This window comes from Zerene cesonia, chromosome 20, assembly GCF_012273895.1.
Source record: "Zerene cesonia ecotype Mississippi chromosome 20, Zerene_cesonia_1.1, whole genome shotgun sequence".
NCBI lineage: Eukaryota > Metazoa > Arthropoda > Insecta > Lepidoptera > Pieridae > Zerene > Zerene cesonia.
Window position 1 is genome coordinate 10,356,057 of NC_052121.1, and position 23,094 is coordinate 10,379,150.

Consider the following 23,094-nt stretch of genomic DNA (forward strand, 5'->3'; position numbering starts at 1 on the left):
GGTCTTGAGGCACCAGCCCACGGGGTGTATGTCCGGCGAGTCGTCGTCCAGCCAGTGCGCCAGCTCGTCCGGCCAGCCGTCGTACGACACGCGCACCTGGTGCCCCTTCACCGCGCTGATGGTCGCCACGCGGATCAGGAACGGCACCTGCGCGTGGTACACATAGACATAGACATAGACAAATATATTTACTTTATAGAACACTATGTTTTAACTTGTGTCCTGTTTGTGAAGCTCTGAAATCGTGGTAAACACTTGTTTTGCAATACATCTTTAGAGTAACTATCGACACATATTTGTAACCATGTTATTAACTTAGTCTAGTATTCAGTTATAAGTAATAGGTATATATTTCGAAATAAGCATTATTCGCAAGTTTTATTCGCACATAATATTTTTGAAAGAGAAGCAGTAAAACGAGTCCGATATAGGAAATCTGTTCACAACAATCACTAGCACTCGTTTTCTGGGTGCTAGTGAAAAAAGTGCAGAATGCAGGAAAAATAGAAAACAAACAGTCCTAAAATGTAAATACATTGTATTGTGAGTTTTTTCTTATTATGACATGTTTGTGTTAGATAAATAATTCATCTCGTTATTATTTTTAATGCTTTGTGAGATGGACAAGTCACCGCAATTTCGATAATATCGTAATACTGACTTGTTAGTAGAAATAAAAATATCAGATAAGTATTGCACTTGCATTAAACTAAATATAATCAACAACACATCACGTAAATATATCGTCCACACTCGATTAATAACGCGATTGCAATATGTCGTTATTTCAATTTCAAAGTTTTCTTTGCTTCATTTATGAGTAACATTTTAATTTTTTTCAACGCTTTATAAATTTATTATAACTCCTTGTATCAAGGAAAAACAAAAAAAAGGTATTTTTAATATAATTTAAATTCATCCCTGATGATACAATCCTTCTTTGTTTCAAATGTAAATAAAAACACTCACAAGTAGTCCCACTTCAATGTGTAAATTTATCACAAAACTTAAAATTTAAATTTTAAGCCCTAAGTGTTCAAAAAATTTAACATCACATTAATATAGGGTTAAAAATTAGAATATCCTGGCAACAATGTCTTTGTTGTTTTTATTAGCGCGCGTAGCGCTAACCTGACGCCGCGCTATAAGCCAAATTGTATTATATCATTATTACTGCGTGACTCGAACCCCCGATTTCCCAAATCCGAGGTCCTAGCCACGCAGCCACAGCTCACTGAATGTAGCGTTAGTGTAGTATGTACTCACCCTCTTGTCCACGACCTCGAGCTTCATGCCGGGCTTGAAGCCGACCGGCGGGCGCGGCTTGAAGGCGCGCGGCGGCGCCGCCGTCGACATCGTCTCCGACAGGTACGCGTCCCATGAGAACGTGTCGGGGTCTTTGTAGACTGGAAGAATGGGTACATCTTCAAAGTTGCACGAAGAAATACTCTTACAACTTACATGGTATTGAATTTGTTAGTCGTCTCAGAGCATTACGGTAATTTAAGCTATTGATAAAGTCGATCGAGTCGATAGGTACGCGTTCCATGAGAAAAACTCGGAATCTCTGTAGATTAGAAATAGTGGCTCAGTTCAAGTTGTATTAGGATATGTTTGTAAAAGTATTTTGTCAGTTAATGAGTAACTTTTTCCCATGGTTTGTTTAAAACGTTAAATTAAGCCATCGATGCCGTATTGAATAATATAGCTTAGTGTCTTTTTAGAACGATGTTGCTGTTGTGTTTGGTGTGGTATAAGATATTTTTATCAGAGTACGACATGGCCACTTCTCCCGAAAAACTATAATTTAAAGCTGATAACTTTTTTAACTTAAGTTCACCTAATGAAATTACAACACCGGCAATCTGATGAGGAGCAATGCGGTTACAGAGAAATGGGGTTAATAAGGACACGCGTCGGATTTGTTCCGCGGCTTCAGTCCACTTAATTATAAAATATCAATAAAGAGCAGACAGGTAGAGTATTTGTACTGAGAAATCTAAAACAGCGTAGATTCTTAAAGACCTGTTTGTCATGAAATATAAGGTGCATTTCACATAGCATTATTGATTTTCTTTGGAGAAAGTGGTTTGATCAATCCCAAATATTTTATTAGCTCAGCCAAATTGTTTCAATTTATTCGCGCCGGCGATAAAACATCCTTTTTTTATAATCATGAACCAATCCATTACATTTTTTTTGTATATACGTGTTCCAGAAAGCGCAAATGTCTGTATTTTTCTATCTTTCTCTGATTGAACACAAAGTCATAAGTTTTTTTGCGTAATTTAATAACCGGACTACTTTTTTCGTGGAATTTTAATAGGTCGACCCACAAGAACCCGGTGCGTTTCACTAGTATAAAATAAATAATTAATTACGAGTCGCCAGGTGATACACGTTTCCACAAACTCGATTGTAGCGAATTTCAATAAGCGACGTTATATAAGGCGAGTGCCGAGGACGCCACGCTAGTGGGCTTCTATAATGGGACGAACGGATATCTTGGCCTTTTTTATGTATATTATATTTATTTCTAGCTTTTGCCCGCGGCTTAGCACGCATTAAATCCGGAGTATTTTAATAGATGTTATTATACATGTAAACCTTCGTCTTGATTCACTCTATCTATTAAAAAAAAAACATATAAATCAGATGCGTAGTCTTAAAGATTTAAACAAGCATAGGGACATAGGGACAGACGAAGAAAGCGAGTTTGTTTGTAGTGTTATATAGTGATTTTACTAACAAGGGCGAATGGGATAAGATAAGCATATTATGGCCTTTATTTTCTACTAGCGGTCCGGCCCGGCTTCGCCCGTGGTACATAATAACTCTTCACCTTCATAATATTAGTACTAGTATAGATTTATTTTTCTAGTTATATTCAATATAAATAAAACATGATTTAAAAGCTAACAATAAAAACGCGATTACACACACAAAATAGATTTTCCTTATTATTTTTGAGCATTTAATTAACAACATTAGTTTAATCAACTTAATTTATGATTAAACATTGTAGAGTCTGCTTAAGGGACAGTAAATGTCTTTAAATATCATATGAATATCAGTACGATGTAAACAAAAACATGGTTGTAATTTAAATATAATATATATTTAACATTCCTTGCGTTGAAGGACGAATATGGACACGCGTGAATAATTTTAAGGCTCCTTTTTATGCATTATTTTATTGAAACATGCGGCAAGTGTAACGTATATTATACTTACATTTGTATTATTTACTATTTTAATGTTGGCAACACATTTTTTTTAGTGTTATGATACTAATGGGTTTAGAAAAATCCACTACGATCTGAGAACCTTCTGTCGTTTTCGGAATCGTCAGTTTAATATAGAGCATTTCAGTATCGTGTACTAAAGCTTTTTTTTTTTACATTATTATTTCCTTTTGTAACAATATTGATATACAAACTAGAGTTCTCCATAGAATTCTATTTGATCTATCAAATGAGGAAATCTTTAAAAGTCTTTATTACACACCGCTTTATGATTCCATTTAGATGTCCCTTAGATGATAACATTAAGACTGACAAAAAAAAAACAACACAAAACTCTATCAAAATCTGTTCAGCATTTCAAGCGCACAAACTCATGCGGGGACGTCAGCCACACGAAATGTTAATGTCGTTCATTTAACAATAATAATATAAGACTTAACAATGCTTCAGATAATTATGCTAAACAGCTATTTATGTCGGCAATATTCATTTAGTTTTTACCATTAAATTCTATTAGACAAACCCAAAAGATTCGTAAGTGTTTATTACCTAGCTGATTTCCCCCTCTGGCAATACAAGGATATCCCATTTTACCTCCATCAGGATAGAAATATCACCGCTAATAACTTTTACGTTTCTATTAAAGAAATTAAAAAAAAATGTGTCTCCACTCTCGATATATAAAAAGCATATTACATCTATATTACGGCTACGATTTAACGTATTGCACCACCAACAGTGTTTATCTTATCGAATAGTAAATAACACTAGTCCATCCCGACACAATTTAACCGAGTTATAAAATAAATGACGGAGACACGACACGCGTGCACTCCGTCCCGATGCCTGTTCTGTACTAACGTGTTTACTTCTAACAACAGTGGTAATTAAGAAATATATTATCCACCATTTTGTTAAAAACCTCGCATTATTTCACTGCGATAATTACTTTGTTAAGGAAATTTTGAAGTTAATTTGTAGATATAGGACAATTTATTTGGTTAAGGGCAAAGGTTGTTTCCGAACGTAGGCTTTCGTTCGCTATAGTTTGAAGGAGCGGTTAAATTGGACAATTTTTCAAATATAAATTTATCGATCTATCTTAATCATGATAATATCTTGTCATAGTATCGACCGCAGACACTTGCAATTCAATTTAATTTAATTTTTTATATGTATACTTATAATTTCAATTACAATGAAATATTTCTCTAAATAAGTTTAGGATTTATTTATAAACCACAAACATCGCAGAATTTTATAATTTTCGGCATTGCTAACACACATAACGTATTTCATTTTTGCTTTAACTTATCTGCATCTTATATTCAGTAAAACTTGGCAATTTAAGTTAAGCAAGGTCATCCACTGTACGTAAGAGAACTGGTCTAGTTTTACAGATCTTTAATATTTAATCCTTGTTATTGTTTAAGCCTATTTGTTTCCAAAATTATAAGTTTGTATTTACTTTCAGTACCAATCTGTGTCGAAGCTAATAAGGAGTTATTTATCTCACAAATGTTAGTCATAAGTAATAGTTTTAACAATATATTGTACACATAACTTTTTGTTGTGCGAAAAATAAATAAAGGAATTATTTAAATTATTATAATTGAAAATTATAATTCTTTAGCTTCATTTTTATTCGATCAAAGTCGTAATAAAATATTCTTATCATATCTTCAGCAGTATAGACAGGTACATACATATTAAAAACCTTCCTCAATTTCTCTACAATTATATAAATCAATATACGTAACGTTATATTTTTGCTTGTATAGCCTGAAAAAGATTGTTTGCGTACAAAAATACTTCGTGTGCGGAACCCGCGGGCCGCGCGTACGCAAGGTTACATCTTCGGACTGATTTTCTACGCCTCATGTGTCAACGTTCAATTCGTTATTGACACAATATTTTAATTTCGAAATAATATATTTTAATAATTAAATAAATAGACGTTTAGAATTAAGAAAAAATTGACATTTGTCCAAAGTCCGAATTAGTTTAGTACTTTATGAGTTTCTAGCTTGATAGCAGTATTAAATCAATTTCGTTCGCGATATATTATGTTATTAATATAAAAAAAAAGCGTTTATTTTCTAAAAAATGTAAATAACACTTTAAACACAAAAACGCACTCAAACTAATTTTATTTTTGTATCGTATTATAAAACGCTGTGACTCTGAATTAAAGTACATTAATAATTATAAACCTAATTAAAAATCTTGCCCTATTCAGTCTCAAATAAAAATAGTTCTAATTACGAAACGATTTGAGTTAAGAGAAAGTCAGACTTTTGTCCAACAGTTCGAAATGGCTAAGCACTTTTTGCGTTTACAGCTTAATAATATTGTTAAATTAAAAATATCTAACTACGTTTTAAATGAATTTTAATGAATACGTATTTATTTGGAATAACACATTCATGAATTGTTGTTACTTGTAAAGAGCCGCACGAAACCCACTTGTTTTTATTTTGTAACGTTTTTAACATTTAATCTTAAAACTGACTGTTAAATCTGATTTATAATAATAACTTGAGGTTTAGCTTGTATTTCTCTGTGGGAATAGTTTTACAGACCGATTGTACCAAATTATTCTAATATATATCGATATATACACCAGTGCTTATAAGGTGCAAATCTAGTGGCATGACTGAATTAATTAAGAAAACATATTTAAATGCATGAAACTGGATGTTTATCGCCCTTTTAGGGTCAAAGGCTTAAAGGCAAAAGCATTTTCGTTTTTGGCGGAAATTTCTCTATTTCTTCTTTCACAATATTCTCTTCTGACAAACAAAACAAAAATATAATTAGCGAAATCGGTCCAGCAATTCTCGCGTGATACTGTGACAACAGATAATTCCATTATTACATATATATTCATTAAATTTCATTATTATATATAGAGACTCTTTAAGTTAGATATACATCCGGAACAATTTTATACATTGACGTCTTTACAGCTCAGAAGCGCATTCTTCTAAGCAACTTAGGTGTTAATACTATAGACAAAATAAAAAAATAAACATTTCATAACTTTTCTAATAAAAAATCAATTCGAAACAGAATATTTACCAAACACGAAATTCTCTACAGTTCGAAGAAATCAACAGGAAATTTCGTGACGATTATGTGAGTGGTTGATTACAACAAAGTACAAAAAATGCCTCATTTTGTAAATGGGGCTTTTTAATTATTTCATAGGCATTGTGTTACTAAAAAAATATCTGAAAATCATCACTTATTCATACGTACTATCAATACTGTACTTGGAATAAGATGCCCAATCTAATATATAAAATTCTCGTGTCACAGTTTTCGTTGCCATACTCCTCCGAAACGGCTTGACTGATTTTGATGAAATTTTTTGTGCCTATCCGGTATCTATGAGACACCTATTTTTCATACCCCTAAATGATAAGAGTAAGGCAGAACAGCGTTTGCCGGGTGCAGCAAGTTGTGATATGAATTTATAAATTATAATTTTTACATCAGTCTTTAATGCCGTGATCTATGAAGCTATAAAATCACAATTCACAGCTCACAACAAAACCCAGCAATTTGTTTTACGACAATATACAATGGAACAAAGGGTATCTATCTTCTGTGCTTGATTTAACGTGGAATTTTACAAAACAAAGTCTTCCCAGGAAGGGCAAAAAAGATTAATCATGAATTTGGTCATAAAGAAAACCGATCAGTTAAACAAATTTAAAATGCTTTTATCGCATACCCCACAACGAGGTCATTCAATTTATATACCAGACCAGAGTCAGGGTGAGGAGATTTTGCTAGCTTGTGAGGTGTATATAGAGTGAGGTGGCTCATGTGGCGCATTACCTTTGCCCCCAAAAGGTGAAAATATACTCCATATTACGATTTTTTAACTTTCATATTTTTTTCAACATATCAGCAAATCGCTTTTAGTGTAAAAATTCATCTATACAATAAAATTTAACACTAAATTAATGTATATATGATGAAAAGTCTATTATATATCAATATGTATATTTAAAGACTAGAAAAAATTGATTCTGAGACGCGACGCGAACACGCGTCTCAGAGGCGAAAAGCCATACTATGGCGATGTCTCGTCTAGCGTGGCCACCCATGATCCCACCTCAGGAAGTAGAAGCTACAGCTTTAGTTCTTAATATCACACCGACCGTACACCAATTCGTTACGGTCCGGATTTCTGTCTGCGTGTCCGGTATCGATCTTTAAGAGTTTCTACATCCAATAGAGGTGCAATACATCTCACACATGTTTTTTTTTTCTTTTTTTTTAAATCGATAGGCAGACGTTTGACCACAATCCCACCTGATGGGAAGCGGAGATGTTGTCTACGTGGGCGCACGTCTACCTAGAAGGTGCCTATTCACCCTGGTTTTGAAGAGCTCAACATGTCACTGCGTACATGGTGTATGCTACCAAGTCAACAATAAACAATAATTACATTTTTCCCAAATTATTATAACGTATAAATGTTGAGAAAATGCTCCCACACTAGACATCCCAGTTTCATACATAGCATTAAAATAAATAATTTATCTCTATGGGAGTCGAGCACGCTTTGCCACGAATTGGGCCAGCTCGCACCGGGGAAGTACCACAACCCCACAGTAGACCGGTGTGAAATAGCATCATGCTAATACGTTTCGTTCAGTGAGTGGGGGAGCCGCAGTCCCATTATCATTTCCTTATCCTTCCCAGCGCTTTCCTTTATTCCTCTCGTCAAAACTTTTTCAATCCCTTTCCAATTTAAACTCGGCAATCGATTTCTAATGTAAGAGGCGTAAGGTCTGTACGGTACGCCTCTCCAAGTGTCCACGGGCGGTGGTAGCGCTCACCACCAGACAACCCCACAAAGAAACAAACAAGCACTCACAGTTGGGCGGCGTGAGCGCGAGGCCGTTCTGGCGCGCCCAGCCCACGGGATGTATGTAGGGCGAGGTGGGGTCCAGCCAAGTGTCGTACATGTCGTCCCAGCTGTCGAAGTTGATGAGCAACCGCTGATCCAGCGCGTCGGCCACCGTCGCCGCGCACACCATGTCGTTGTGCCGGTCCTCCGCCTCCAGCTTCATGCCGATGCGGAACCCGCTCGGCTTCACCACCTGCGTGCGGTGCGAACGATTATATATCATTATCGCTACTAACAATTAAAAAAAAATGAGGCATTCACTATGAAATCGCGTTTATCACACGAATATTATAAAAGTGAGTGTTTGATTTGGATGTTTGGATGTTCGTCCGTCAATAAACTGAAACTACAGACAGGGCATGAGCTGACTTGGCTGATACTTTTTATCCCCATTAAATGCTCCCTTGGGATAATCCTACTAAATATTATAAATGCGAAAGTTTGTAAGGATGTGTGTGTGTTTGTTGCTCTTTCACGCAAAAACTACTGAACCGTTTGCAATGAAATTTGGTACGTAGACAGTTGGACAAGTGGAATAATATATAGGCAACTTTTTATCCCGATATTCCTACGGGATTACGCGGATGCAACCACGGGTCGCCGTTAGTATAGTATAAAGCAAAGTCGCTTCCCACATCTGACCCTATGTATGTGTGTATGCTTAGATCTTTAAAACTACGGAAGATTTTGATAGAGTGATTGAATATGAAGGTTTATGTGAATAACAAAATTTTTTAAATTACTGCGAATTTAACGCGTGCGAAGCCGCGGGCAAAAGCTAGTTTACTATGAAATCCGCCAACTTATATCCGATATAAAGGGTGTCGTCACAGTCACGCTTAGAAACACATTAAGTGATTATTTTTTTGTCAATTATAAAGTGCATAAAACATGAAGCTAATGTCATTTACATATAATTACTACATAACAGAAATAGTCAGATTTAAATTAATTTTATTATGTGTTTTATCATGTGATATATGTGTAAAGTAATATTTAAATTATTAAAATAATACACAAATTAATGAGACTAAAATAAATAAAAAACAATTTACCGTAGATGAAGTGACGTGCGGGAACAAGTGCCTCGGCGCGGCGATAGCGCGGATCTGCTTCAGATACATTGGCCAGGAGAAGGTCGCCGCCGTGTAGCTGGCCGGCGGCTTCAACGACCTGCCGTTCTTCTCGCACCAGCCTGGCGGGAATATATCTATCGAATCCGCGTTCACCCAGAAGTCATATACATCCGGGTACTCGTCGAAGTGCAGCCGCATCCTGTAGCCCTGCACCTCGGCCACCGTCACCACACAGAACATCGAGGGGTGGTGGGGGTCTATCGCCTCTAGACGCATCCCCACTCGAAACCCGTTCTTATTGTACGGGAACGGGTCCTTAAATAATTTGACGGGAGCCGCCTTCGCCTTGCAGACGTCCAAGTAACGCATCCACGAGAAACCGTTCTTCCCGCACATCCACGGATATTTCTCGTTCTCAACCAGTTCCTCGTTCATTTTCATCAATAGCACTTCGGATATTTGTGTCTCTGGTTCCTGGCTCTGAGCACCATCCTCTTTGTCCTGCAACATTTCGGAGTCAGAATTCTGTTTGCGCATCAAAAGCTTTTTCATTTTATTTCTCTTCTTGGCTAACTCCATTCTCTCTCTATCCCGTTTCTTGTGGTTTATCTTCTGGTATTCCGTTTGGCATGTTACACTGCAGAAGTTTTGGTTGATAAATTCTGCGGCCATGCCGTGACATCCGCACCCGTCACATCTGTAGAGGTCCTCCGGTGATGAGGATTTCTTTTCTTTTGTCTTATCAATCCTTTGTTTTGAAGGCGTGTGATATTTCCCTGCCGAAATATCGTCTTTGTTGCCATCGATCACATCAATGAGACCAAATTCATTAGTCCTAAAGTGTATACTGCTTCCTTGTAGCTTCGCGACTCCGTCATTCCATATCAGGCCAGGTGTATCTTCTTCCATTGCAGAGTCTTCACGTTTAAATGTGATGAACGTAATATCATTAGCAGTGGTTTTGTCAGATTTATCTTTATAATCATCGTTATCAGAATCTCTATCCTTGTCCAGCTTTTCATCACAGAAGAGGGACGGTACGCGATGATCGTCATTAGTTTCAGTTTCTATGTGTTCATCTGATTTATTCATTGGCTTCATGAGAGGCGGACCTAGTTTAAAGTTTTTATTGTTCAGATTCTCTGCACACAGCGAAATACGACGTTTAATGTTAGCATTGTTTGTTTTACGTTCACTATTGTCGGAGTTCGATCGCCGTAATATCGCAGGGGCTGCAATAGTAACGGGTGCTATATCATTTCTATCTAAGACGTTTTTATTTAAAAGGCTTTTGCCCTTTTCAGGAATAGCCAATGTAAATGATTTCTCCTGATTCTGTCCACCTTCATCATCAGCAATGGACACTGTATATATATCATCATTCATAGACGCATTAGTCTCTGGTATTGATAAGGTATACTCTCCTTGCTCACCAGTGGGTTCAGCTCTAGAACCAGGAATGGATATAGTAAATCCTTTATCAGCCTTCGGACTTTGAGGTACAGAACCATCCTTCCCATTAATGGTAACTATCTTCCCTAACGGTTGTAGTGGAGGCACTTCAGAAGACTCCATCGGAGTATCTCGCATGACTGTTATGTTCCCTTGAGGATCATTCTGTATTTGTCCATTAGCTATTTGAAGGTTTATCACAGGTCCCTTGGTTGACATAGTGGCTGGGAGAGTGACCGGTAAAATGAATTTCGTATTTTGAATCTTCGGCATATTCATGGGTGTTATAAAAAGCTTTTGGTTATTTGTATTAACAGATGTTTGATTACTTGATATGAGAATTGATTGGTTTTCTGTTATGCTTTTTGTACTGGGTTTTTTAACGGAGCTCAAATATGCTATGGTTTGTTTTCCTTGGGTGCCCGGAGCAATACTAACTGGTACCATCATCTTCTCATTCCCTTTCGGTTTTTGAATCACAATTGGTTGAGTAGTATTAGCGGGTGCGAGTATTGAAGCACCCTTTTGTCCAGGAAGCTTTGGAGCAATATTGGGCTTATTGCCAACATTCGATATTAAATGGATATTTGAATTACTTGTGACCTGCAAGAAAAGATTGATCATTAATATTTCACAATACTCTGGGCACATCACCATTTTATAGTAAATGCAATTATCTGTTCTTGATAAAAAAATAAATTAACATTTAATCACTGTGATAAATTTATATAAACAAAGAAAGGTAACAAAATGCCTTTGCTTTTTATACAAAAACTTCATAACTTCAGAAGCAAATGAAACAAATTTATTAAATTTTTTTACATTGACTAATCCTTCATTAAAACGGCTTTAAAATAATTTGTTAATGGAATTCCAATTGTCACAAAAACCCACAAAATACATTATACTACAAACTTGATTCAAGTTCTATTATAATACATAACATTAGCATAATACATAATGTTGACATGAAACAACTACTAGTGCATTAATAACAATTTTGATTAAAATGTTTCGGGAAAATATTCACAAGAGATCACTTGTGTTGGAATCATCTACCTCATTTAATACTTGTTGCATAATTAGTAATTCTACTTTATTTCATTTCAATCTAAAAAGTAAGTGGGTTCATATAAAACAAATTTACAAAAAAAGATGATTATTATAATTTAAAAAAACATATCGCAATTTATATTTTGTCCTACAGTTCTTCTTCAATAACAAACTAATGTAAAATTATTATACCATAATAGCGGCAGTAGAACCTTGAGGAAATTTAAAAATATGTTGACAATACCAGCCAAATTTATGTCATAAATATTAAGCACTAAATTATTACCTTCCCTGTATAATAAATTAATTAGCTAATAATTTTTTAAACCATTTCTATGCTCCGAATATCAGTTTTTAATTCATCACAATTTCATTGATGTTGTATAATTTTTATCCACAAAAATTAAATAAAATATTTATTAATTTGAGAACTAAATGTTCTGTAAAATTCCACTTCACTTATTGATTTGCTTAGAATGAAAACAACATCTCATGTAAGCTAATTGATATGTATTATGCATAAGTGATGAATCAATGAAAGTCTTAGTAAAATCATGAATTATGTTAAAATTGTTAAAAAGGACTAATCAATGGGACATTAAAATAATTTGCATTACTTACAGGCCTCCTGACAATAATCTGCGGTGGATTGCCACTTGTGCTGGCTTGGCTAATAACCTCTGTATTGGTCATTGGCTTCAGTCCTGTTGGTGTTTGAATGTACACCACATGTGGCATTGTCCTTGGTGCGCCTCTCAGAACCGCTCCAGAATTTGAAGAGTTTGGAAGTGCTAGCTGTATGGAACTGCTTGATGAGTTGGGAATTTGAACTATAGCTGAGTTCGACCCCATTTGTCCTTGAGTTACTGTGGGATTACTCATTTTCACCTGAACTCCTGAATCAGGCAGTTGAATTTGAGTGCTTGGCACATTCATATCTGAACTACCCTCTAGATTGCCAGGTCGAGCATTTGAACCCATGTGTAAATGTATAATAGAACTGTGAAGTGGCTGAGCTGGGTTTTGAAGCAGGGGCATAGAAGGTAAAGTGGGTCCTGTTAGTTGGATGTTTTGATTTCCTGTAGGAATTTGTAGAGGCACATTAATTGTTTCACCAGCAGGTAACTGAACAGGAACACTAGTTGTTCCAGAAACTTGTATCGGAAGACTCACAGGAGCGATTTGCAAAGGAACAGTACTAGTCGCACCGGATAATTGTACAGGCACATTAATGTTAGAAGTGGAGCCAGGGATTTGAACTGGCACATGCACTGTGGAAAGCTGTAAAGGATATGGGGAGTTGTTTGTGTGTATTTTCACAGGAGCAATGGAGTGAGTAACTAGATTATGAGTTATGGGCATGGAGCTCTGTGGCGCCTGCACCGAGGTTACAATCATACTGTTCGAGGTTTGCGCCTGGAACGTAACAAACAAAGTCATTGAGGGCGCATATTTTTATAATCGCAATAAGCCATCGAAATATTTAAAACTTACACGCAATGTGTTTAATAGCACATTGTGCGCACTATTCTGAGGAATATTAGCACTGGCGGAAGTATTCGTAGCCTTCAGTAATCTTTTTTTTAATATTTCAGTTTTTGGCTCATCAAAGTTTTGAAGTGTATTACAATGTTGTCGCTCCATTTCTCGACGTACAAAACATTTCCGTAATCATTACAGATGTTTTATTATCTTAAACAATTAATTATATACGACCTGCAATGCAATAAAAATAAAATATTTTGATGTGAAATAGAAACGCACTCCACATAATCTTTATTATATTTGCCCATCTGGTAAAAGTTATATCTAAATAAAATAAAATTTCAATAATCAGAAACCAAAAGTATTTTTCAGGACAAATATAAAATGAGTACATAATCGTTACATTTTTCTTTCGCGAGTATCGCACTCTATCAATTGTGCAGCTACTTTTGCAGAACCACAACCTTTTAAAAAGAAAAGTTATTGAAACACTAAAACAATAATTTATTACGAACCTGTTGTTGTAATTATATGAAGAAACATTTCATAGGTAATATTCTAAATATTTTACAGCCATAATCGTATTGAAAACCATTTAAGAAAATAAATTATATTCAGCAAAGCGACGAAATTTACCTGCCTACACAACTGGTAATAATTGTGACAACATAACCAAAATTCAATGCAATATCTTTATGTTGGTACTCTCAAAATTTTGAACCAATCACCATCTTGCATTTTCATGACGAAGCTTTCGCGCCCGATTATTCAGCTAAAAAAATGAGTGCTCAACAGATACTCAAATAATAATTCTATGCGAACTTAACTGTTATGCAATTAACTTCTTTTCAGTCGAGTTTTCGCTAATGCTATGAATGAACAGGTTAGTAAACATATTCAAGAGGGTATATTTCACGCAGAAATCTTTAAAACTTACTTAATGGCTCTTATTTGTATGTTTTGATAAACATGTTGTCGATACCACTATAATATTTTATATTCATATGTATCAGGTTTTAAAATACACAAAATTTTCAAATATTTGTTCAGAATTACAGTTATATTTAATCACGTCACGCGGTTTTTATTAAATATTAATAATATTTAGCTTGAAAGTAAAAAAATAAGTCTAAACGATAAGCGGAAATGAGAGAGATGAAATAGTTTTCATTCGTGGTTCTTTCTCTAGTATCAAATGCTCCCTTTACGAGCTTCCGTTATACATAAGTTTACTAATCGAATACACGTACAAAAACATAATACCAACAACATATAACATGTAATCTTTTAATTAAATTTATTTCTAACAAGTCTTATGTAAATAAGATAAAACTTTCAATTAAATAAAAATTTCATTATTAATTCAGTAATTAATCTCTAAAACATAAACATGATGTGGTAATAATCATATTTCCAAGTTTCATCAGTTATGCAATATCACATTTAAAGAACGATTTTATTTTCTTAGAAATATTGCAGTATTATTATTATAATTTTTATAACTATACTTTCATTTAAAATTTATTTTAAATTTGTCTTCACTCTTGACAAACGTTCTATAGGATCTTGACACTTGACAGCAAAAACATCTGAATTCTGAAATCAAAATATTTTTCACGAAGTGCCGTCGCGATATTTTCATAATTCATTTGCCTAATTTATTTCGTATTAAACGTACAAATTAAGGATATGAAGAATTTATAAAGACAACTTATAAGTAAAGGTTATTGATAAACGTGAAATGCGGTGATTAAACGTGTAAATTGTTCAATATTTATACGTCGTATAGGTATGAAATATCATCGATGTTAAACGATATTGTTAGGTGAGTCTTTATTTATGCATGTGTTTAATTAAAACATGTTATAACACATCGACTATAGGAATCTTTACTAAATCTATAATTTTGCTTTCGATTACGACTTTGAAGTCCTCTAGAAAGTTCCAATTACAAAATCATGCGTACTATGACACAGTTATAAGTTTCGATTACACTGTCTGATAATTTATTCGTTTACTCAATTAAATCAATAAAATGTAATGTTACAATTTTTCAATTTATTTAATTAAAAAATACAATTAAGCATAAAGACGAACAGTTCTACATCTCCTATATTGTTATGGGTATACAATACAAATTTAGATTTACTTATGTACATACATAATTTTTAATTGTATATTAATTGTATCATACATTTTGCTACAGGTTATAATATAATCTTAAGCCAGCAAAATGGACAAGATGACCAACCAACACCACTACATGTCCGTCAGCAGCGGCTGTAGCACTCGTGTTGGTGAAATTGAACATATCAGTAAGTTATTTATATGCTGTATATATTTTTCTTCAATATCTGAAATATCCATGGAGGTTGGTAATTTTTTTACATAAGCAGAAAAATTAATACAAAGTAATCCATAATATTATCATATTAATGTACATATAAACTGGACACTCATTAAACAAAAGAATTTCAAGTAATATGGAAATATGTTAAAAAAACAATAAGTGTTTAAATGAACTTCAACATGTATTAGAAACTCTATTTATCAATAACTGTATGCAATGCTGCCTCAGGTACTGTATTTTTTTTTCAATAAACAATTGCAATTAATATCCTCAATATTTTAAGGAATTTATTATTTATTAAGGATATTAATTATGCTATAATATGGTGAAATTTTTAGTTAATAGTGTTTTTTTGTGTTTGTATTTAAAATTTTGAACACTAGTAGCAAGATCTTGAGTGTTGGCTGGATAATATTTACTATAACATTTTATTTTGTCAATATTTTTATTGTATCATTGAGTGTAAAATTAATGTAAGTGGGTCACTAATAAATCCATAAATGTTGAACAGGTCATTTATCAGAACACATCGGGTCACTATGCCTCTCATCAGAGTACTCAGATGTGACATTGATAGTGGAGGGGCAGAGGATCCCCGCTCACAAAGTCATTCTAGCTGCAAGTAGTGACTATTTCAGGGCTTTACTTTACGGAGGGATGAGGGAGTCCAATCAGGTAAGAAGAATGAATTGCATTTTTATAACTTCAGTCCTTAACCTTCCTGAAGTTAAAAATTAAATTGTATTTCCACTTGTCAATGCCCTGTTAGATAGGTTTTATGCACAATCATAGTTGAATGATAATTTTTTTTTAAACAACAAATACAATAACCAATAAAGGATTGCTTTCACATGACTTTTTTTTTATGTCAGTCGGCAATGGAGCTGGTGGGACGCCTGATGGCAAGCGCTACCACCGCCCATGAACATTTGTAGAGGCGTAAAGTCGATTACAGATCTTACGCCTCTACAAATGGATTGCCGACTTTAAATTGGGAAGGGATTAAGAAAGGATTGGCGAGAGGAATAAAGGAAAGGACTGGGAAGGGGAAGGAAAAGGATATGGGCCTCCGGCTTCCCCACTCACCGAACGAAACACAGCAGAATTCTATTTCACGTCGGTCTTCTGTGGGGGTGTGGTACTTACCCGGTGCGAGCTGGCCCAATTCGTGCCGAAGCGTGCTCGACTACCACATACAAAAGGGTAAACATTGTAGGGTGCATGCAATATTATGCATGGAAAGTTTGGTATTTGAGTTTTTAAAGCATCATTAAAATTACAAAAAAAAAGTCGTATCAGTTTAAAATTAATTATATTAACAGGGAAATTAGTTTTGGATATAAGAATAAAATAAAAAGGACGTGAAATTCGACAAAATGACCTTCGCGTTTGCACGTGCTATAAAACATACTTAATTTAAACATACTGGCAAATGATGCTTGCTTTTGAAAAATTGATATATTTGGAAATAATAGTTGTATGTTATTTATAAAGGTGATTATTAATTTACTCGGGGATTCGAAGGTTATATTAAGTTAAATGTATAGAAGGGTTAATGATAAGTTTATTAGTGTAACTTATAGATTTGATTGTATACATATTAATAATGGCACATGTTTTTTTTATTATTTGTAGTCAGAGGTGGAGCTTCAAGCGCCGCTGCAAGCTTTTAAAGCTCTCCTGCGATATGTGTATTCAGGTAAAACTTGTTGTGTTATATTTATACTTCTTATTATAAAGAATGGAATATAACCAAGTAAAAGCCCTCCATTTTATTTTATCACTTACATAAAATATGTACTACAAAGCTTTGTTTACTTATATCTTATAGTATCATGTGTGCAATGTGCAAGTTAGATGCCTAAGTTAAACCAAGAACAATAAATGAGTAAAGGAAGTATTAAACTAAATTTAAAAAAATTGCGTTGTTTTTATTGCAACTAATAATTTCAACGTATTTTACTCAAGTTTACTAGACTAGTATTTAATTTCATATATCTATACTTACATCATCATAAATTACCAATTGCAAATACCAACTTTTTAAAGTTTTAAAAATGAATAGTGGTATGTTTCTTAAAATGCCACTTTTTTCCAACTTATCTAAAAAATTGAATTGATCTTATTATCCATCTCTCACCATGACATTTCAAATCATATCTGAATCCCCTTGTGATATACTTCGGAGTGGTGCTCTCGATTCCTTAAATTGACTTTTCAAAAACCATTTTTTTTTAAGTAACGCGTAACATTGACCCAACTTCCCTTCACCCAGGTCACATGGGTCTGTCCCTCCTCCGCGAGGACACAGTTCTCGACATGCTCGGCCTGGCGCACCAGTTCAACTTCCAGAAGTTGGAGGCGGCCATATCGGATTATTTGCGGCAAGTGCTGGCGCTGAGGAACGTTTGCTCTGTGCTGGATGCTGCCAGGTAGACTTATAAATTAATATTGGTATAATTTTTTTGTTAACATATGAATGTAAATCCGAAAATTTGTGGGAAGACAACTATACCTAATGGAGGAATCGAAAAAAAATAATAAAATAAATTGACAAATAAACATTGAACAATTCTCGATCTTACACTGTTTGTTAAAGAGAACATAGAAAATTAATTAGTTTAAAATCTATAGAAAATTTATCATTCAAAATATTTAATTAAAACTTATAATTCTTATAATTCTAATATAATATGGTAAGGTAAAATAATAGTTCACAGTATTTTAAATTTCTTCAATCCATCACTATAATATAGATACAAGGTATACAAAACACCACACCTCTAATGACATCCATTCTCAGATTATACGGTCTGGAAGCATTGATGGACTACTGCTACAACTTCCTGGACAGGAACGCCACTGAGGTGTTGCAGCACGACACTTTCCTTCAATTGTCCGTCGTAAGTATTGCTATATGATTTAATTGATAACTTTATAACATGAATTTTCTTTATATTGTTGCAAAATAATTCAAATTTCCAATGATTTAGAAGTTTTAATGCTTTAGTAGCATACATCAATAAAAAAATGTGTGTATTTATCAGGAAGCACTTCAAGGTCTACTAGAGAGAGACTCGTTCTTCGCCCCGGAGGTGGACATATTTAAGGCAGTGTGTAATTGGTTCAACGCAAACCAGCAGTGGGTCAAGTCTGACAGCGGGATGGCACAAGTGGTGAGTGTCGGCTGTCAGACATATGGTGAAGAAATCTTTTGGAAAGATTAAATGAACAGTAATATTGGCATAATATATAAACATATATAGTAATATATAAACATTACACCTTAATAAAGTTGTTAAAAAAAAACTGAATTGGTCAAGTCGTTTTGTTTTTCTTTGGAAAACCATGCTTTTAATTTTCAACCGATGTTCCAAAAAGAAAGGCATTTCTAATAAATCCACTATATCCCACACACGTTTAGAAGAAACTCATACAGAACTGACTTTCAGGAGAAGATCCTGAAATGTGTCCGTTTAACCCTGATGAGTCTGGAAGAGCTGCTCACAGTGGTGCGACCTTTCTCGTTGGTGACGCCCGACATGCTGCTTGACGCTATACAGGAGAAGACCCAGACGAACAGCACTGACCTGCCGCATAGGGGGCTCCTGTGTGAGTTGAAAATTTTGGTGTAGTGGGCACTTGGGGTTTTAGGAGAAATTAATGAAATCATTTGCCATACTTTTTAATGGCAGCAATTAAAGTTGATCAATATGTTACAATATAATGTCAAATAAGCAAAAAAGGCGGCGGTGTCGCCAGCCGCCACCGACCGGCACTCGTGCTTCGTTTCATTACTGGTCGGTACTTATACATATATAGCTGTGGTGGCTCAGTGGTGAGAACCTCGGACTTCAAAATCGATGAGTCGGGGTTCGACACCGGATGAGCTTGCAGGAAATAAATTAATTTTTCAATTTATTTGCACACGACTGCTTAAAACGGTGAAGGAAAACACCGTGAGGAAACCGGCATGTCCTAGAAACAAAATTTCGACGACATGCGACATCCGCCAACCCGCACTTGGCCAACGTGGTGGATTATGGCCTGAATCCCTCGTAGGAGGCCTGTGTCCCAACAGTGGGAACATATATAGGCTAATATATAAGTTCGCTCCCATGGGGTGCCGCAGTGCCGGAGGAGAACGTGGCGACGGCGAAGCGCGGCGCCCGCGTGCTGACCGGCGACATGCGCGCGGCGCTGCTGGACGGCGACGTGGACAACTACGACATGGAGCGCGGCTACACGCGCCACACCATCTCCGACGCGCCCGACAACCCGGGCATCGTGGTGCGCCTCGCCACCACCACCATCGTCAACCACCTGCGCCTGCTGCTCTGGGACCGGGACAACAGGTAGCCATCGAGCGAACCACCAGCACGGTTTCCCTGCTGCGGCTTAAACATACATAATTACCACTTGCTTTAAATTTTAATTTTAATCTTTATTTAGAATAAGATGCAGCGGCTTAGAATATCAAGAATCTGCCGTATGACAGACTATACAGAAATATTTAACATGAAAAAATATGAGATGGAAGAAAAGTTAATTTATCGCCACTATGCGCAGTAATCAGAATTAAATCTACTGAACAACAATTTTTTTCTGGAAAAAACTCTTTCCTTCTCTCTTCTTTTCTGTTCATTAATCATAGCTGCTTATTTACAGATCATACGCGTACTACATAGAAGTGTCGGTGGACCAGAAGGACTGGGTGAGGGTGATCGACCACAGCAACTACTTCTGCCGCTCCTGGCAGAACCTGTACTTCGAGCCGAGAGTGGTGCAGTACATCAAGATTGTGGGCACCAGCAATACGGTTAACAAGGTATTTGGTTTTATTTTTGTCAATTTTTAATCTTCATGATCTTTAAAATAAATGAATAGAAGAGTACGATTTTATACTTAATTTGGTCTTTCCGTAGTCAATATGTGTGTTCCATAAAAATATGAAAGCGAATTTTCAACATAAACAATAAAATAACAATAAATTATCACTACATATTATAAAACATAGTCGCTTTCACTTTCAATCAATATAAATATTTTTGTACAATAAACAACCATATACTGGCACACGTTTTCTTACGTGGATTAAGCTTCGGCGCTCACAAATTTTACAGTAACACGTCTCGTTCCCGTGCTAACAATAGTTTTCAATGTGAATGATTAGAGTAACATTTTAAGTAGGTTCGTATTAGGTGTTGGTGGCAGGTGTTCCCGCATTATTTAGAAAAACAAAAAAATAAAAAATAAAAATAGTTTATTTCATTTCCAACTTTACAAAATATGGAGTAGTAGGGACCTCCTAGTAAGTTAAGAAAAAACCTGTGTCAGGAGGACCCGCTCTTCCTTAACTTAAGTATTATAACTAGCTATGTGAAAATTTGAATAAACATTTTAACACAATATGTGTGTGTGTGTGTGTGTGTGTGTGTGTGTGTGGCGGCAGGTGTTCCACGCGGTGTCGCTGGAGGCGATGCACACGGCGCGCGTGCCGCCGCTGTGCGACGGGCTCATCAAGCCGCTGCACAACGTGGCCACGCTCGACCTCTCCGCCGTCGTCATCGAGGGCATCAGGTACGGGCCACGGGAGGGGGAATGGGGGGGGGGACTTGTATGGTTTTTACTTCATACCTTTGTATTGGGTGAACGGATTTTGATGATACTTTTTTATTTAAAATTGGTCCAGTTCTGACAGTTAGAAGGCGGAAGGAATTTTGGTTAAAAAAAATATTTTTTTTTCTATTGTCGCGTAACGCAGCCGCTCTCGCAACGCGCTGCTGAACGGCGACACGGAGCACTACGACTGGGAGCAGGGCTACACGTGCCACCAGCTCGGCTCCGGCGCGATCGTGGTGCAGCTCGCGCAGCCCTACCTGCTGTCCTCCATCCGCATGCTGCTGTGGGACTGCGACTACCGGCACTACTCGTACTACGTCGAGGTCTCGCTCAACTACTGGCACTGGGATATGGTCGCCGACAGAACAAGGGATCACTGCAGGTATTGCTATGATATAATACTACCAGCTGACCACTTCGCTAACACAATAGAAAATAAAATTTAATTTTGAATGCTCTCACGATATTAATATTAAAAAGACATTCATAAATGTATTGTAGATTAGTAAGTGTGTTTTAAAAAAATAGTTGCCTGTAAAGTCGGTTTTACGGGCGAAGATTTTACGTGACAACGTCTTTTTCTCGGTAGAATATTTATTGATATGAATACAATACAATAGGAACAAGGAATTGAATGAAAATAAGAATTGCACAAATTTTAACTATAGAAAATACATTTTGTTTACTAAAAAGACAGAGACAGAGACACAAGCACGCGCCGATTCAATGCGCCTAATTCTCTAGTGCTGCGCGCGCGGCGGACCGATCATAGTTCGGTGACTCATCGTAACGTTACCGGGCGTTACACTTTTTCATGAGTGACTCCGAGCCGCAACCTAATTTAAGACGTTGTCACGTCAAAATAATGCTTCAGGTCCTGGCAAGTGATTTACTTCTCGCCCCGGCCGGTGTCCATCATTCGCGTCGTCGGCACCAATAATTCTGTCAATGAAGTGAGTATTGCATTTGCTCTTATCTTTTCCTGATGAGGCAATAAGCGTTTTTCATAACTTCATACAGCAGCTGCTTTAAATATGTAACGAACTTTTGAATATAAGATCAATCCGGGTCGAAGGACCAAATTAAAAGAATATTCTACTGGTGATGTTTCCCTTGTTCTATATCATAGAAAGATTTATAAGAAACATTCCTTTTCATTAAATAATTTTTGTTTATTATTTAATTAATGAAGTATTGGATATAGTTATAGTAAAAGTTAATTTTTTGTCTCGAACTTGTGTGCGCAATCCAATAATGTCTATACGGAGCCTGGAGTTTGATCATGTGCAGGTGTTCCACCTCGTGCACCTGGAGTGCCCGGCGCAGGTGGAGCGCGAGGACCCCGCCGCCAAGAAGCAGCGCGCCGAGGGCGCCGACACCAGGCTCGCGCCGCAGGGTGAGTGCCGCCTACAGACAACACAACTAACTCCAACTGTCTTCTATATATTACCTCACCTTCTCATTCTTATCTAAATAAATAAAACTCGAATGTGACTGACTGACATAGTGATAAATTTCTACCCTAAGGGAATAAAATAGGGGATGAAGTTTATATCATGAAAATTCTAGAAATACTGCGCGGGTGGAGCTGCGGGTAAAAGCTAGTTAGCCAGTCCCAATGATAAATAATCTATGAAAATTCTGTATGATGTGTAGTGTTTATTGATAAATCGTTTGTGGAGGAAGGAAGGTGGAATTCCTCCATCGAAAAGAGGAGGATCCTCGACCAGCCTACACGATTAGTAATTTGTAGTAGTAGATTAGAAAATTGTATAAATGCTAAGACATTTCGCTTGCGCGATTTTGAAATATGTCGCTACACCGTTAAACTGACCCTCGTAAATGTTTCGGAACACGTAATATCTATCTTCCCCCCACGCACAC

General features: G+C 36.0%; 2 protein-coding genes across 3 annotated transcripts in view; one reads left to right on the forward strand and one right to left on the reverse strand.

Annotated features, from left to right (window-relative positions):
* Nucleotides 1-13,907, reverse strand: part of LOC119834971 — a 15,869-nt gene extending 1,962 nt beyond the window's left edge. The window contains exons 1-7 of the mRNA XM_038359540.1: nucleotides 13,754-13,907; nucleotides 13,248-13,469; nucleotides 12,375-13,169; nucleotides 9,228-11,303; nucleotides 8,140-8,365; nucleotides 1,267-1,406; nucleotides 1-147 (exon numbers count right to left, since the gene is read on the reverse strand). The exon at nucleotides 1-147 is cut by the window's left edge and continues 28 nt beyond it. Coding sequence (XP_038215468.1) covers nucleotides 1-147; nucleotides 1,267-1,406; nucleotides 8,140-8,365; nucleotides 9,228-11,303; nucleotides 12,375-13,169; nucleotides 13,248-13,397 — 3,534 coding nt within the window. The 5' untranslated portion in view covers nucleotides 13,398-13,469; nucleotides 13,754-13,907. The remainder of the gene's footprint in view (nucleotides 148-1,266; nucleotides 1,407-8,139; nucleotides 8,366-9,227; nucleotides 11,304-12,374; nucleotides 13,170-13,247; nucleotides 13,470-13,753) is intronic.
* Nucleotides 13,908-14,828: 921 nt separating this feature from the next.
* Nucleotides 14,829-23,094, forward strand: part of LOC119834953 (BTB/POZ domain-containing protein 9) — an 11,371-nt gene continuing 3,105 nt past the window's right edge. Inside the window, exons 1-14 of one of the 2 annotated variants that reach the window (XM_038359512.1) lie at nucleotides 14,829-15,063; nucleotides 15,445-15,553; nucleotides 16,100-16,263; nucleotides 17,224-17,287; nucleotides 17,864-18,020; nucleotides 18,392-18,491; nucleotides 18,636-18,764; nucleotides 19,041-19,200; nucleotides 19,721-19,943; nucleotides 20,257-20,416; nucleotides 21,041-21,168; nucleotides 21,353-21,592; nucleotides 22,085-22,163; nucleotides 22,486-22,606. In XM_038359512.1, coding sequence (XP_038215440.1) covers nucleotides 15,472-15,553; nucleotides 16,100-16,263; nucleotides 17,224-17,287; nucleotides 17,864-18,020; nucleotides 18,392-18,491; nucleotides 18,636-18,764; nucleotides 19,041-19,200; nucleotides 19,721-19,943; nucleotides 20,257-20,416; nucleotides 21,041-21,168; nucleotides 21,353-21,592; nucleotides 22,085-22,163; nucleotides 22,486-22,606 — 1,807 coding nt within the window. In that variant the 5' untranslated portion in view covers nucleotides 14,829-15,063; nucleotides 15,445-15,471. The remainder of the gene's footprint in view (nucleotides 15,064-15,444; nucleotides 15,554-16,099; nucleotides 16,264-17,223; nucleotides 17,288-17,863; nucleotides 18,021-18,391; nucleotides 18,492-18,635; nucleotides 18,765-19,040; nucleotides 19,201-19,720; nucleotides 19,944-20,256; nucleotides 20,417-21,040; nucleotides 21,169-21,352; nucleotides 21,593-22,084; nucleotides 22,164-22,485; nucleotides 22,607-23,094) is intronic. The other variant, XM_038359513.1, reaches the window with a different exon arrangement.